Here is a 15,534-nt window from a genome sequence, read left to right as displayed (position 1 = left end):
GATCCCTCAACATCCTGCATAGTTGCCTTCTAATGTTCTTGAGCTTTCGAAGGCATTCCTGAAATGTGATCCTTCAAACTCAATACCATCCTCCCAGTGTGTTCTGAATGGGGCTCAGTGGGATAATAAAGTGGAAACATCAGCATTTATTAAGTAACTATGTGCTAGTGCTGTCTGTGCTAAGTGCTAGAGATAGAAAAAAAAAAAAAAGCAAAAACAGCCCCTGCCCTCAAGAGGCTGGCACTATGACCCTTATTTTGGACACTATGCCTCTAGCGATGTAATCTAAAATTGCATTCATCTTTGGGGGTCTGCCATGTTATCCTCTTGCTTCATGTTGAACTTGATGTCCATTAAAACTCCCAAGAATCATTGATGAGAACACTCTTCTAGACATATCTCCTCCATATTGCATTTCTGTGCATGATTTTTTGAACCTGAGTGTAAGAATTTTTATTTATCACTATTATGTTACACATTTTGATATTTGGCACCACATTCTAGACTTCTCTTTTTGGATCCTGAGTCAGGATCCAAGTTTTCGGCTCTCTCTCCTAGCATTGTTTCCTCTTCAGATTTGATAAGTATTCCATTTATTCTTTGATTCAAGTCATTGATAAATATATTAAACAGAACAGGGTCAAGCACAGATTCTGGGATATTCCTCTAAAGAAATTCCTCCAAAAATAATATCGCATTATTAATTACTTTAATAACTACTAATTAATTAACTACCAATTTAATTATTTAATAACTACAAATTAATTATTTTGTTAATTAATTATTTAATAACTACTAATTAATTATTTTACTATTAATTACTTTATCTACCCCAATGCGTCCAGTCATTCAGTCACTAGTCCTGAACCTACTTGTTCAATAATTTAGCTCACATTCCTACATCTCATTCACAAGGCTAACATTAGAAACATTGTCAATTTTTTTTGAAATCTAGCGATATTAGCTATACTATGTCTGTGGCAATAGCTATAATGAGAAATGTGTCCATGGAAGACAGATTCGAGAGGTAGGGATGAAGGAAGAAAGTTGTGGTAGAGGAGGAATATACTCCAACCTACCATTTGATAGCTTCTTATTGTATCTAATTATCCTTATAAACTAGCTGCTCAGTTTTTTGTTTCTCGGTGCTGAAGAACTTCATATACTGTCAGAATCCTCTAAATTGTGTATCCTGGGACAAAGTTCAATTGCCGCATTCTAGTTATAGCTCTATCTATAGCATATCTCTAACCCAGTTGTCATGTAACACTATTAAAAAAAGAAATGAGATTAATGTGATATGATCTATTCTTGATGGAGTCATGCTACTTTTGTACTAAATCTGTTAATAAAGTTTTCATCATATTATTTGCCTTGAATGAGTTCTTGCTTAGAAGACCATTGACCAAACATGGTTTTAGGAAAATTACTATAAACAAAATATATTATGTCAATAACTGGCTTAATTATTCACTTTAGCAGTGGCTCTCTGTTAACGGATGTTAACGGATAATTATGTTAATAATTTAATAAAATGTTAACGGATGAAAAACCTTGTGATAATTTGCACCAATTATTATTGTGTTGTAGTTATTAAGGAAACAGCAGGTCTTTGCCACATTAATTTGTATTTCCATAATGACAACAATATCTAGGCATTAATGTAGGTATAGTATTAGGGACATGGGGTTAGAGATATGATTTTTGCCCCCCAAAAAGACTGGAAGCATAACAAAAGTTAAGGCATATTTGTATAACACCACTAGCAAAGGCTTAGCCTTGCGTGTTAGAGAGAAATGGGGCTTCTGAATGAAGATTTTTACTGAACAAACATGGAAGCTTTGGGTGAGGTTTGTAAATTGGCAAAAGAACATCAATGGTAACAGTTTTAGTTTTAAAAGATTGAAAACCTTAAAACATTTGAAAGTAATAATGAAATTAGAATTAATATGTAATCCTCTTTCTCCCTCTTTCCCCCTGTGTCTCCAGGGATTTGCGATTTAACAGAATACGAGAAATTCCATCTGGCTCCTTTAAGAAACTCAAGAATTTGAACACTCTGTGAGTATTGATGACTTATCAGTAGGATTTTATGGTGGACAGTATTTATTAGACTTATATCACTACATTGATATCAGTTTATCTGATTACATATTTGTACATTATAAAGAATTTGCTATCATTTCCTATAAAGTATTCTTGGTTCCATAAACAAGAGAAAAATCTATTTGTTGAGAAAGGAAAACCTCATTGGAAATTAAAGCTTGTATTAAAAAAAGATCTTTTTCAGTTCTAGGTTTCAGCTTTCTATGGGAAATTAATCTTGTCAATATTGAGAAACAAAGTAAATGCAGGGTAATGGGAGAGATGGGGTGAGATATTTGCATTAGGGTTAGTCAGTAAAATTCTGCCCTTTGCCTTCTACCCATTTTCTTTAGTCTTTTGTATATGGATATGGAATGACTAGAATAGAATTCAGTTTTCTCAGGGGGTATATTTCTGAGTCATCGGTCTGAGGTAAAACCTAGGTGAGAGGATGCTAGGAAGCAAGCATGAGAGGAAGCCACTTTTTTCTTTTCTTATTCACCAGGTAGTTGATCTACCCATCACTACATTTAGGGCTCTAGAAACTACAAAGTGGAAAACAGAAATTGCATGAAACTGAAAGGAGCAAAAGGTAGAGTTGGAATAAGGAAACTTCACATCGTGTTCATCTCCTGCAACACTACCTGATCTTGTCCCACTCCCTGATTTGGGAGTTTGAAGTTTCTATTACCTTATGTTATATTATATCCTGGCTGGAAATTGGGGGATAGTGAAATAGCATGTGGCAAAGGTCTGGAACCCCTGACTCTTGCTTCCTGGTAATGAGGAGACTCATTGGGTCACCTTCTGAACTACGGACTCGGACTCGGTGATTCAGTGCACTATTTTACTTAATCTTATTTGTTTCTGAGACACTCCTTGAATAGAAAATACACAGTACAAAGATTAATTGGTTAATTCCTTAAGCTTATTTGTTTAAAAATTTCTGGTTTGTTTGTTTATAAACCATCTAGAAACTGGCATGTTTTTGTTAGTCACCCTGATCTAGGAAGTAGGGTTGTTTTTTGTTGTTTTTTTGAGGGATGGGAAAGAGTGGTTATGGAGGGGGAGTCCAGTGCAAGTGTTACTTATTTCAGGCTGGCAATGCTTGGTATCTTAAGCCCATAGAACACTTCAATAGGCTTAACTCCTGGAGGGAAACAAAAAAACTGAAATGGGTTTTAGTCTGGTCCAGGCTTTCATTTTATAGGTCAGGAAACTGAGGTGAAGTGAATTTGTATATCTGATAGAACCTTTCTGGAAACCACTGAGGCTTTGGACTGTGATTTTAGTCTTTGCATTATAGCATGTGACCTTTCCATCGCAAGTTAGGGTGCCAACTAGGTTGCATGACTTTCTGTTACCTTATGTTCTCCTGGCCTCAGTTTCCTCATTTTGAAAATAAAGAAGATCAAAATGTCTCTTAGGAGCAGGGAAACTTTTCTCTAAAATCAAAAGATAAAGAAAAAAATAGCTCATATAGAACACAGATTTTTACCCTGGGGCCTTAATTTTTTTTTCTTTTAGTATTTTGAGAACTGTATTTCAAAATAATTGCTTCCCTTTTTAATCCTATATATTTTATTTTATGCATTTAAAAACACTATCTGTGGGGCAGCTAGGTGGCACAGTGAATAGATCACCTGCCCTGGAGTCAGGAGGACCTGAGTTCAAATCATACACAACACAAAACTACCTGTGTGACCTTGGGCAAGTAACTTAACCCCAGTTTTCCTGCCTTCTCCCAAAAAGCCAAAAAAAAAAAGCTAAAAAACCAGTATCTGAGAAGGGTCTCAAGGCCTGACTGCTAAAGGGGCCCACGACACAGAAAACATTAAGAAAGTTTGTTCTAAGTGAAAAGGAATATAATTTTCCAATTAAAATAGTTATCTTTGATGTTGCTACCCCATTGTAATTATTTTGCATACTAGTTGTTGTTGTTCAGTTCTTTTAGTCATGGCTGACTCTTCATGGCCTCATTTGGGGTTTTCTTGGGAAAGACACTAGAGTGGCTTCTCATTTCCTTCTCTAGCTCATTTTACAGATGATGAAACTGAGGCAAACAGGGCTAAGTGATTTGTCCAGTGTCACACAGCTAGTTAGTATCCGAGATCAAACTTGAACTCAGGCCTTCTTGAGTCCAGACCTTGAGCTCACTCTTCATTGTGCCACCTCGCTGACCATTTGGGTATCATACCAGTGTGCTAGCAAGGAAATATTATGACACATCATCACAAATGAATGAAAAAAGTGATATAATTGGTTAAAAATTACTAACTTCACTTCTTGTTTCCAGGAGCTGTGACCGCCTTGAGCTGCGTATGCCCATTCTGGATGTGGGTTACAAATCTCTCTGCCTTAGTAGACATTTGATTGAGGTGCTATAGCCTAAAAAAAGCCTTGTATTAGCTAGTGGTCAGGTGATAGAGACCTAACAGTGCTATTTCTTGGTTAAAGGTATTGCACAGTTTGATAGCCTTTTGGGCAGATTTCCAAATTGCTCTCCAGAATGGTTGGGTCAGTTCACAACTCTACTAACAGTGAGTGCATTGGTGTCTCAGTTTTCCCATATTCCCTATTCAATATTTTCCCTTTTTATCATCTTATCCACTCTGATAGATATGAGGTGGTATCTCAGAGTTGTTCCAATTTGTATTTCTCTGATCAATAGTTATTTAGAATATTTTTTTCATGTGGTTATAGATAGCTTTGATTTCTTTGTCTGAAAATTGCCTGTTCATATTCTTTGACCATTTATCAATTGAAGAATGGCTCTTATTTTTATAAATTTGACTCAGTTCTGTATATATTTGAGAAATGAGGCTGTTATCAGAGATACTTAAAGTAAAATTTCCCCCCATTTTTCTACTTTCCTTATAATTTTAGTTGGGTTGGTTTTGTTTGTGCAAAAACTTTTTAATTTTATATAATCAAAATTATCTGTTTCATATCTTATAATGCTCTCTATATCTTCTTTGGCCCTAAATTATTTCCTTATCTATAAAGCCAACAGATAAAACTTGTATGCTCTCTTGATTTGCTTATGGCATCACCTTTTATGTCTAAATCACGTACCTGTTTTGACCTTCTTTTGGTGTATGGTGTGATCTGTTGGTCTATACCTAATTCTACCTTAGTGTTTTACAGTTTTCCCAACAGTTTTTGTCAGATAATGAGGTTTTTTGTTCCAGGAGTTTGTATCTTTGGGTTTATCACACACTAGATTACTTTACTCATTTACTATAATGTAATGTGAATCTAATCTACCACTGATCCACTACGTTATTTCTTAGCCAATATCAGATTATTTTGGTAAGTAACACTTTTTAATACAGTTTGCCATCTGGTATGGCTAGACCACTTTCTTTTGCATTTTTTCATTGATTCCTGTAATATTCTTGAGCTTTTGTTCTTCCAGATAATTTTTGTTAAAATTTTTTCTAGCTCTGTAATATAATTTTTGATAGTTTGATTGGTATGGCATTGAATAAATAGATTAATTTAGGTAGAATTGTTATTTTTATTTTATTACATTAGCTTGGCCTACACATGAGCAATAAATATTTTTTCAGTTGTTTAGATCTGATTTTATTTGTGCGAAAAGTTTTTATAGTTGTGTTCTTATAGTTCTTGAGTTTGTCTTGGCAGATAGACTTCCAAGTATTTTATATTGTCTACAATTCTAACCAACATCTGTCTTCCATATCATTGTATGTAGAATATCTATCTGTTTATCATATCCAAACTAGATTGTAAACTAATAGATTTGTAGTTTCATGTACAATTGTCCCCCCCCCCCCCATTCTACTATGGTATGGAAATACTTGTTTAATTTCTTTTTTTTAAATTTTGCTTTTTGGAGGGCAGTTGGGGTTAAGTGACTTGCCCAAGGTCACACAGCTAGTTTGTGTGTTAAGTGTCTGAGGACAGATTTGAACTCAGGTCCTCCTGATTCACTTTGCCACCTAGCCGCCCCTTGTTTTATTTCTTAAGTTCAGAATAAAATAAATAAAATAACGAACTATCTAAATTTAGTATCTTTGGAAATTTTAAATGTATCTTACAGAAGTTATACTACATGACTATTTTGGGGAAGGGCAGCTAATGGACCCTTGATCTCACAGATGTAGGGAGATTTTCTAGTGAGAAAATCCCTTCTACCAGAGCAGATCTGTACTTTCTCTGAAACTTCTTGTTTTACAGAGTTGCCTGAGGCATTGAGAATTAGAATGATCTACCCAGAGGGTCATTCAACCAGTACAAGCCCAGCTTTATCCACACTGTGTAACACTGCCAACTGCATGACTTCCAATGACTCAACTCTAAAGGTTCTATGATTTTTCTGTGGGAAAGTCATTATTGGTGGGATAGGGTTTTTTGGGTTAATATTTAAAAAAATATATGGCCAAAAGAACAAGGCACCTTCATGTAGTGTGCTATCAGTATACCTGAATTCTATCTGTGTAATAATAATTATTATTAGCATTTATACATAGCATTTTAAGATTTGCAAAGCACTTCACCTTTGTTATCTCATATGGTCCTCATAACCCTATAAGGAAGATGCTATGCTGTTTTGTTGTTATTGTTTAGTCACATCTTACTTTTTGTTACCCATTATGGGATTTCCTTGGCAAAGATACTGGAGTGGTGTGCCATTTCCTTCTCTAGCTTATCTTACAGATGAGTGAACTGAGGCAAAAAGCCTTATGTGATTTGCTCAGAGTCACACAACTAGTAAGTGTCTAAGGCTATATTTGAACTCAGGAAAAGAAGTCTTCCTGACTCTGTCTGGCACTTTATCTAATGTATCACCTAGCTGCCCATAGGGACTATGATCTTGGGCCAGTCCCTTCACATCTCTGGTTTTCTTATCTGTTAAATGGGAGGAGTTGGGTTACATCATCACTAAATTCCTTCTAGGTCTGAAATGCTTTGACCATTCATATTAAACCTTATACCAAGCTGATAAAGATATGTCGCTACAGGAAATAAAGCTGATTCTGGTCCTTTTGTTATGTTGCAGTGACTAAGGAAACAAAGGTTTGATCTTCTGAGTGCATTAATTTATTAAGTAATGCATGTCCATTGCCTGACAGAATGGGACCAGAATCCTTCCTCTGCTTTGTACTGCAGGTTTTAATACATTAAAAACAATTAATCAAAAAGGCCAATCAATGAAAAGGAAACAATAATAATAATCCGATTTCTGTTTGGATGAAAGATTGGGTACTCTTGAACTCAGAAATGGAGGTGTCCCACCCCCAAGGTGTCTGTAAACAATCAAAGGAATATGTAGATGATTGATCATTATGGGGTGTGGGTTGCTTAAGATATATGATTTTGAGAAAACTCACATCAGTTTTTGGATCTGACTGAGTTTCTGGTGAGCATAATCTAGGTCCCTAAGTTAAGTGTCTCTATGCAGCAGTGAGGATTGTCCAGCTTCCCAGCCATGCAGGGCTAGGTTCAAACAATACAATAAGGTTTTTCTCCCAATTCCCACAGTTGAATAATGTTTTCTCTTGAAACAAAAATTGGACTAGACCATAATTGAATAGAAAGGTAACTGAGCTAGCTCCAAAATTAAGTCACAAGATGGGGTTTTGTGGCTCACTCAATTCCCACAGTTAATTACTTGCTGTTCTAATCACCTCAGTTCCCTTAGTAAGGTAATGAGGAACTAACATTGCATCTGAAATATCTGGAGCTGAGGAGGAGTGTTTGTACCATATTCCAGACGTGGTGTGAGCTAAATGTTGAATCTCCTCTTCCAAGATCAAGAGGCAGTTTCCTGACCCATCTGGAGACAACACTGGTCTGGTCTGCACCAAGGTGCTCCCTCTGCTGTCCTGTTTTCTTTAGTCTGCCTTCTTGGAAAGAAGAATTGAGTTTCCTATTACCAGTCTATGAGTGTTTTCCCTTAAAAAGTCCTTTCTGGGGATTTAGGAACCTTGCCTTTTTCTCTTCCCCCCCCCCCCCCCCCTTCTGCCTCACTTCCCTTTCCTTCCACTCTCCTCTCCTTTTTTCTCTCTGCTTGTCTCCCCTCCAGTATTTTCTTTAAAGGTGATGTTATAGTTGAAGCTAGGCTTATTTTTGCTTTCTGTTCCTAGCTTCACTAGCTTCCTTCAATGCTCAACTCAAATCTCACCTTTGCAAAAGGTCTGTCTTGGTTTTTCCTTCTCCTTCTAACCCAGTCATTTCTAGGGCCTTCCCTCTCAATATTCCCTTCTTTCTATTGTGCTTATTTGTATGAACACAATTGTTTGCGTGTTGCTTTCCCAATGAGAATGTGAGCTCCTTGAGGTCAGGGATTGTTTTTTGTTTTTCTTTGTCTCTATCAATATTTTGCATTTGGATGATTATCTACTTACTTTCTTTTCATGTAGTTTAATTTTGAAGAAAAAAAAGTATGATAAAACAAAATCTGTGTGAAGGGAGTGTGTCTCTACTAGATGAAGTCTCACTTATTAACACAAAATTCTCACCTACTTGCAATATATTTGCACTGTCGAAACCAGATTTGAGACCCATTCAGTCTTCTTAGTTTTCAAATTTTAATGGAGCCATTACATTGGATTTTTCAAATACAAGTGCAATATCATGATAGAAATGGAAAAATTGTCTACCTATTCATTTGAGAGTGAGAGTATAATTTTATTTGATGTGAGGAAGTCCAGGATATTGAAAAGAATTGTAGTTAGATATTCTTTTTTTTTCTTTTTTCATATTGGAGGGGGGAAGGCAAGGCAATTGGGATTAAGTGACTTACCCAAGATCATACAGCTAGTAAGTAGCAAGTATCTGAGGCCATATTTGAACTCAGGTCCTCCTGACTCCAGGGCTGGTACTTTCTTCACTGCACTATCTAGCCACCTCTGAACTTGGAAATTCTTACTCTACTTAGTAGCTGTGTAACCTGGGGGGATGAGAGGGAGGAGCAGGGAATAAACATTTACTAAGTACCTTACCAAGTTCCAGGCCCAGTGCTAAGCCCTTTATATATAATACCTCATTTGATCCTCAGGTAAACCTGGGGAGGCAGGTACTGTTATTATCCTTAACAGTTGAAAGACTGTTAAATGATCTGTCCAGAGTTACACAGCCAGTAAGTGTCTGAGACCTCATTTAAACTCACATAATTCTGATTCTAGACCCAGTGCTCTATCCACTGTGCTATTTAGCTGCCTAGAAAGTTTCAGAGCCTCAGGTTTCCTCTCTTTAAAATCAGTGTACTAATATTTGTGCTACCCTTTTCATTGGGATTTTGGAAAGAAAGCATTTTGTGAATAACAGAGTACTTAGGAAGACACGATGATTAGGTCAAGCCTGTACTGTGATCAGCACCATGGTATAGGTTAACCACATAATTCATTCAACAGTTAACAAAAGAAAATTTGCTTAACCCTAACATAGAATACTCAATAATTATATAGTGGCACTTATCTTTGGTAAAAGAGTTACCCCACACTTCCTTTTGGAAACAAATCTAGTTGGCAGGTCAGGGTGTGGTGACTTGAACCAGTTCGTGGTTCAAGTCTCAAGAACCTTGATTCAATATCTTTTTTATGCCATTACGTGGCCAAGAACCCATGTACATCTGGCTAGGGGCCACCAGAAGGTTGCATCATGGAGTATAAGACTTAACCCTTGGCTATCTAGGTCAATGATATCTTAAGGACAGTTTTGTAGTATTTAAGGGAAAAACAAAGCAAAACAAAACAAAACCCCACAGCCTAATCTACATGGTAGGGGGACCTTGAAAGATAGTGATCTAATCATATCAATACAGTGGAAAAGGCATTTTTTCTGGAGTTAGAATACCTCTGCTGCTTACTATCTGTATGACCTTGGAGAGGTCACTTAACTTTCCTTGGGTTTCCTTAACTTTCCTTAACTTTCCACATTTTCAAAATAAGAGTCTCTGTCAATCTATGATCATTTATAAAGAAGTTATCACCATTATTCTTATTATGTATAAAAAGAGAGTCAGATTGGCATCAAAGGCTGACCTTGGAGTTAGGAAAAATTGTATTCAAGTTTAACCTCAGACACATACTAGTTCCTGTGACTACAAAGAACAAATTATAACCCCACAGCACCCCAGGTGAGACTCTAAAACTGTGAGTTATAGACAAATTGCCTATCTGCATTAGTGAAGAGACTTTCCACACTAGAAGGATCCCATATTGGAAAAAACATCACAGTTCTGAATTCCTTGTTACTCCAATAAATTATAATGTAATTATAACATAATTATATAACAACTTATAATTATATGAAAATATAATTCTAATGTTAAAAAAATCCAAAATCTGGTTCAAGGAACAATGACTAAGCAACAACAACAAAATAACTGAAAATCAGCTCAATTCTGTTTGTTTTAAGTGAGACCACATGGTAAGACCTTATGTAAAGGGCAAGAGACCAAAGAGGGCAGATGGTGCTTATAGACTAACCATAAAATCTAAAATCATAACACATGTCATCTGCAGATGTAGAAAATGGCCCCTGTAGAATACTTTCTTTGTCAATGCGGATACCAATCAGCTCTCCTTCACACTTACAGGCTGTGAAGGCTTTTCTAAACAAACAGGAGCGAACTTTAGAAGAGACAGTACAGATGTGAAATGACCTGAGCTCCTGAAAAACACGAGTTTTTTATCAGGCCTGCTGTGATATTGGTGATTGCAGGTCATGGACTCAAGTAAGGAAGCAGGACTAGAACAGTAACAGCAAGCCTCGGACAGTAAGGTGGGGAGGGGGAAGGGAGTGGAAAACTCTAAAACTGGCCCATCCCTAACGATTAATAAACTTTATAGATTAATAAAAACAAAAGTCAAAAGTGATATGATTTGTCTAAGATCAATAACTAGGAATTAGATTTTCTAATGTACTCTTAATTTGACATTCAGTTAAACCCGGAATTCTTTCATACTCCTATTTTCAAATATTCATATTCAGATATTAAAATCAGGAAGGACAATGACATTTTTATGTCAGTATCACTCAAACATCTAGCACATCATAGATGACCTGGAAAGAAGGGTGATCTCTTATCCCTAATAGGGATAAAATTAAGAAAACTTAACCTTTGCATCAATATGCAGGAAACTACCCCTATTTGATCTCCTTTCTTGGTTCTTTATCCATTTCAACCCATTCACCAAGGGGTATCCTCCAAGGTTTTGTCTGGAGCCCTTTCTCTTTTTTACTCTAATGTATCTTGGTGATTGGGGCAGCTAGGTGGCATAGTGGATGGGAGTACTGGCCCTGGAGTCAGGAAGGCTCATTTTCCTGAATTCAGATCTGGCCTCAGATACTTGCTCGCTGTGTGACCCTTGGCAGGTCATTTAACCCTGTTTTCCTTAGTTCCTTATCTGTAAAATGATCTGGAGAAAGAAATGGCAAACCCTTCTAGTATCTTTGCCAAGAAAACCCCAAGTGGTGTCATGAAGAGTCCTGATGACTGAACATCACCATCATCAATCTTGGTGATTTTACCAATTTCTGGGGTTTCTCTTCTCATTTCCTATACTGATGATTCCCAGATCTATCCTTTCTCTCTGTTGTCAATCTCTATTTAGTCACAGATCTCCAGTGGACTTTATGACACATGGAACCAGTTGTCTCCTTTCAAGCTCAGTATAACCAAAGAAACTAATCTTTTCTTCTAAATTCTTCCCCCTCCTGATCCCTATTATTATTAAAAGCCCCATCATCTTCCCAGGCATTCAGGCCCATAACTGGCTGGTCTTGCTTTGTGCCCCCAGCGTGTTTCACTTGACGCTTACAATACTTGTTAGCTGACTGATTAAAAGAACTAGAGGACATCTCCAGGACATTGAGTTGGACCATGGAAGGGCATGGTTAAGAACAGTGCAGGATTAGAAGGTCTGGGTGGGTTGTGATAGGTAATTTTTTTTTGAGGAATTATCTACATTGTTGATATTGTAGATTCACTACTGTGCTATAATCAGTAAGCATTTTTTAAGCATCCGGTATATTCCAAGCACTTTACTAGACACTAGGATTATAAAGACAAAAATGAAACAGTCCTTGACCTCAAGGAACTTACATTCAGTTATCAGAGGAGACGTGTATGTAACCTAATAACCATTTCTATGTAATAAACATTTATTAAGTATCTATTCCAGGCACAAGCTAAGTGCTGGGAATACAATTCATTAAAAACAAAACCAAAAAACCCAGCCCTGCCCTCCAGGAACTTACAGTTTAAAGGGAGAGGCAGCACAGAAAAGGAGACAGGAAGAAAGGAGAAGGAATGGGATGCCAGGCGGTATCCCAGTGAGTTGAAATTGGGCAGGCAGCAGTTGCAAAGTAGAATGACCTTGAGAGTCTAGTTTCTGTTCTCTATGAAGGAGGGCCTTGGGAAGAGTTTTGTATTCCATCCTTAGCTCCTCAGTCAGAGGGGAGAGAGACAGAAGGAGATGGTGTCAATCAAGGATTGAGTCAGTAACAGGGTGGTGAGTTTAGAAGTGATAAGCTTATCCTTGTGGGTTGGAGGCATTAGGGGTAAGGAATCTTGTTCCTTGGAGTTGAAATTAAGCAGGGCAGGAGATGCAGAGTGGAATAACAAAGTACCAATAACAAGAGGAAGAACTAACATTTAAATGGTCCTTTAAGGTTTGCAAAGCACATTACATGATTCATTTCCTTTGAGCTTATCCACAGTCTCCCTCCAAGTCTCAGTGCTGTTTTAAGCCTTAATAGCATAAAGCTGCCTGGAGACTTTTGGGACCATCTGTATAAGTATGAACAAAATACATACCAAATAAATACAAGGCAATTTGAAGGGTGGGGGCAGTAAAGGCATGAGCAGATGAAGGGATCAGGAGAGGCTTAATGCAGAAGGTGAAACTTGAGCTGATTTTTGAAGGAAATGAAAGCTTCTAAGCAGTAGAGGGGAAGGAGTGTGTTCAGAACTTGGAGTATACAGTGGTGTCAAAGTCAGAGAGAAAGGAAACAGGGATTTTTGTGAGGATTAGCAAGAAGGTCAGTTTACCTTGATCTAACATTGAAGAGGTTACCCATAAAGAGAGTTAGGGTTGCTCTGGAGACCCCAAAATAGCAACACACCGGGTCCTGCCGAATGAATTAGATTCGAGTTTCTCAGGCAAAGAAAAGTAAAGTTTATTAAAGGTTCACTTGCATTAGACACAGAGTAAGTCTGTGCTAGGTCATTCTGCAGTACTCTCACTATTCTATGACACTCTCACTCACAAGAACACAAGATGGGGTCTTATATACAGAAAGTTGTGGGAAGAATGTAGGGGTGGTCTAGAGGAGGAGTTTGGGGAAGAGAATTCAGGAGGAGTTAATGAGGTCAATGAGTGATGAAGGGCGGGAAGTTGCTGAAGGCTACACTGACTAAAGACAGTGGTGGGCTAGGACAGTTCAAGGGTGGACTGATATTTTGATAGGATCAAGGGTGGGAAGTCTAATAATTGAAGTTTGGGCTCAGCCACAATGTAAGGCTTATGGCCTCATGCAAATGCCTCATCGAATGAGATAATTTAATCAGAGTTCAAGGGGGGGTTCTCAGAGTCTGTACCTCAAGGACTCAAGGATAGCTAGAGGGGGCTCCCAGAGCCCATACCTCATCAACATTGTAGGTGCTCAGCAAACATTTATTTAAGGAAAGATTTGAGGAAGTCAGGCAAGGAGAGAGAAAGGGAGGGAGAAAAGAAAGCATTAGTCATTAATGTATATAAATGATTCTTTAAGTTGATTAATTGATATCTTCTTTTAGTGGGGTTTGAAATGATTCCTTGGCTCTGGCTATCACACAGTACTCCCTGGGGTAATTTAAATTCTCTACTCTTTCCTAGGTAGTGGTGATTCTAATAATGAAGTTCTTGTTCCAAACAATAATAACATAGGTATCGGAAATGATCACACATTGAGGGTGAATAGAGTGCCACACACCTGATTTTAGCCATGGTGTATATTTGCTTTCATGTTCTTGCTCAATTGTGGGGATCACTTTCTTGTAGCTTTCTCTTTATAGAGAATATGAGGTCTGAACCACAACAAGATGCTTTAAAAAAAAGGAAATAAATAACTACCTGTGGTGTCCTATTAATTATCACAGTGGTGACTGCAGGACTTTGTGACTGTCATGGAAGAGCTAAAAGGTGACAAGGTGATATGAGAAAAACCATCTTTTTCTCCCCTGGGTCTCTATCTGATGTCTACAATTGAGAATCTTTAGCCAGCTCAAAGCTGAGAGTCTTGCTCTACTAGGAGGGGCCTATTCTGTTTCTTCCTAACCCTGGGTAAGTCCTGGGACTCTATTCAGTTCAGTTATGTTAGAACAGTCTCTTAGTTATCACTGACCTGAAGGCTACCAACTGGTATTTCCTCATCCAGTGGATCCTCCAGCAAGGCAACAAGAAGTTACCTGTGGCCAGTCTAGACCTGTAAGAGTCACTGTGGTATGACCGTTTTCCTTGGGCAGAGTTGGAACTGGAAGCCGTGGAGGGAAAGGCCGAGGGGAAATATGGTTGGCTATGTGAATTCTTTTTAATTTAGAGTTACTATGTATTATCTGCAGCAGAAGCTTCTGCTTTCAATTATGACCTTATGGTAAAATGGAAAGTCTGTTGACTTGAAGGCAAAAAAGACTATCAGATTGCTGAAATTGGAGTTGTAGGCCTGGAGTTCAAATACTTCTTCTGCCTTTTCTGTGTAGCTCTGGGTAATCCTCTTAACTTCTCTGGGCTTCAGTTTACTCATCTGGAAAATGGGGATGTTAAACTAGAATACTTCTAAGGGCCTTTTCAGCTCTGGTTATATGATCCCATAACCTTTTTGATCCCTCCTTGACCTTCTGCTATTCAAATGTTTCATCATTGACTTATTAGAAGGTAAAGCCCAAAGGAGGAGCTATGACAGTGGATCATAGGATCCAACAAGATATCGACCTTATCAAAAGTTGGGCCTAATGGAATAAAATGAATAAATGTGAAGTCTTTTGTTTGAATGAAAAGAAAATAAACCTCACAAGACCAGGGTAGGAGAAACATGGTTAAATAGCAGTTTATCTGAAAGATTCTTGGAGTTTTCATGAACTCTTTTTTTTTTTTTTGCTTTTTGGAGCAGGGAGGGCAGGGCAGTTCGGGTTAAATGACTTGCCCAAGGTCACATGGCTAGTCCATGTTAAGTGTCTGAGGCCAGATTTGACCTTGGGTCCTCCTGACTCCAGGGCTGGTCCAGGGCCAGTGCTCTATTGACTGCGCCACCTAGCCACCCCTTTAGTGGACTCTTAATAGTGTGACAAGGACTTTCATAAAATGAATAGGATCTTAGATTGCATTAAGAGGGAACTAGTGGCCAGAATCAGAGAAATTAGAATGCAGCTGTAGACTGCCCTGGTCTTACTTCACCTGGAGTATTTTGTTCAGTTCTTATTTTTTAATTTTTTTT

General features: G+C 37.7%; 2 protein-coding genes across 2 annotated transcripts in view; both read left to right on the top strand.

Moving 5' to 3' along the window:
• Positions 1-15,534, top strand: part of PXDNL (peroxidasin like) — a 557,041-nt gene that overhangs the window by 184,220 nt on the left and 357,287 nt on the right. The window contains exon 2 of the mRNA XM_069099924.1: positions 1,990-2,061. Within this exon, the coding sequence (XP_068956025.1) occupies positions 1,990-2,061 (72 nt within the window). The remainder of the gene's footprint in view (positions 1-1,989; positions 2,062-15,534) is intronic.
• Positions 1-15,534, top strand: part of PCMTD1 (protein-L-isoaspartate (D-aspartate) O-methyltransferase domain containing 1) — a 548,363-nt gene that overhangs the window by 252,354 nt on the left and 280,475 nt on the right. The window lies entirely within an intron of this gene.

Source organism: Petaurus breviceps, unplaced genomic scaffold (assembly GCF_028583685.1).
Source record: "Petaurus breviceps papuanus isolate PSGF00001 unplaced genomic scaffold, PetGlider_PUasm1.0 38, whole genome shotgun sequence".
In the NCBI taxonomy this organism is placed as follows: Eukaryota; Metazoa; Chordata; class Mammalia; order Diprotodontia; family Petauridae; genus Petaurus; species Petaurus breviceps.
Note: the sequence above shows the minus strand (reverse complement) of the source record. Positions and strands in the feature narration are given on the sequence as shown.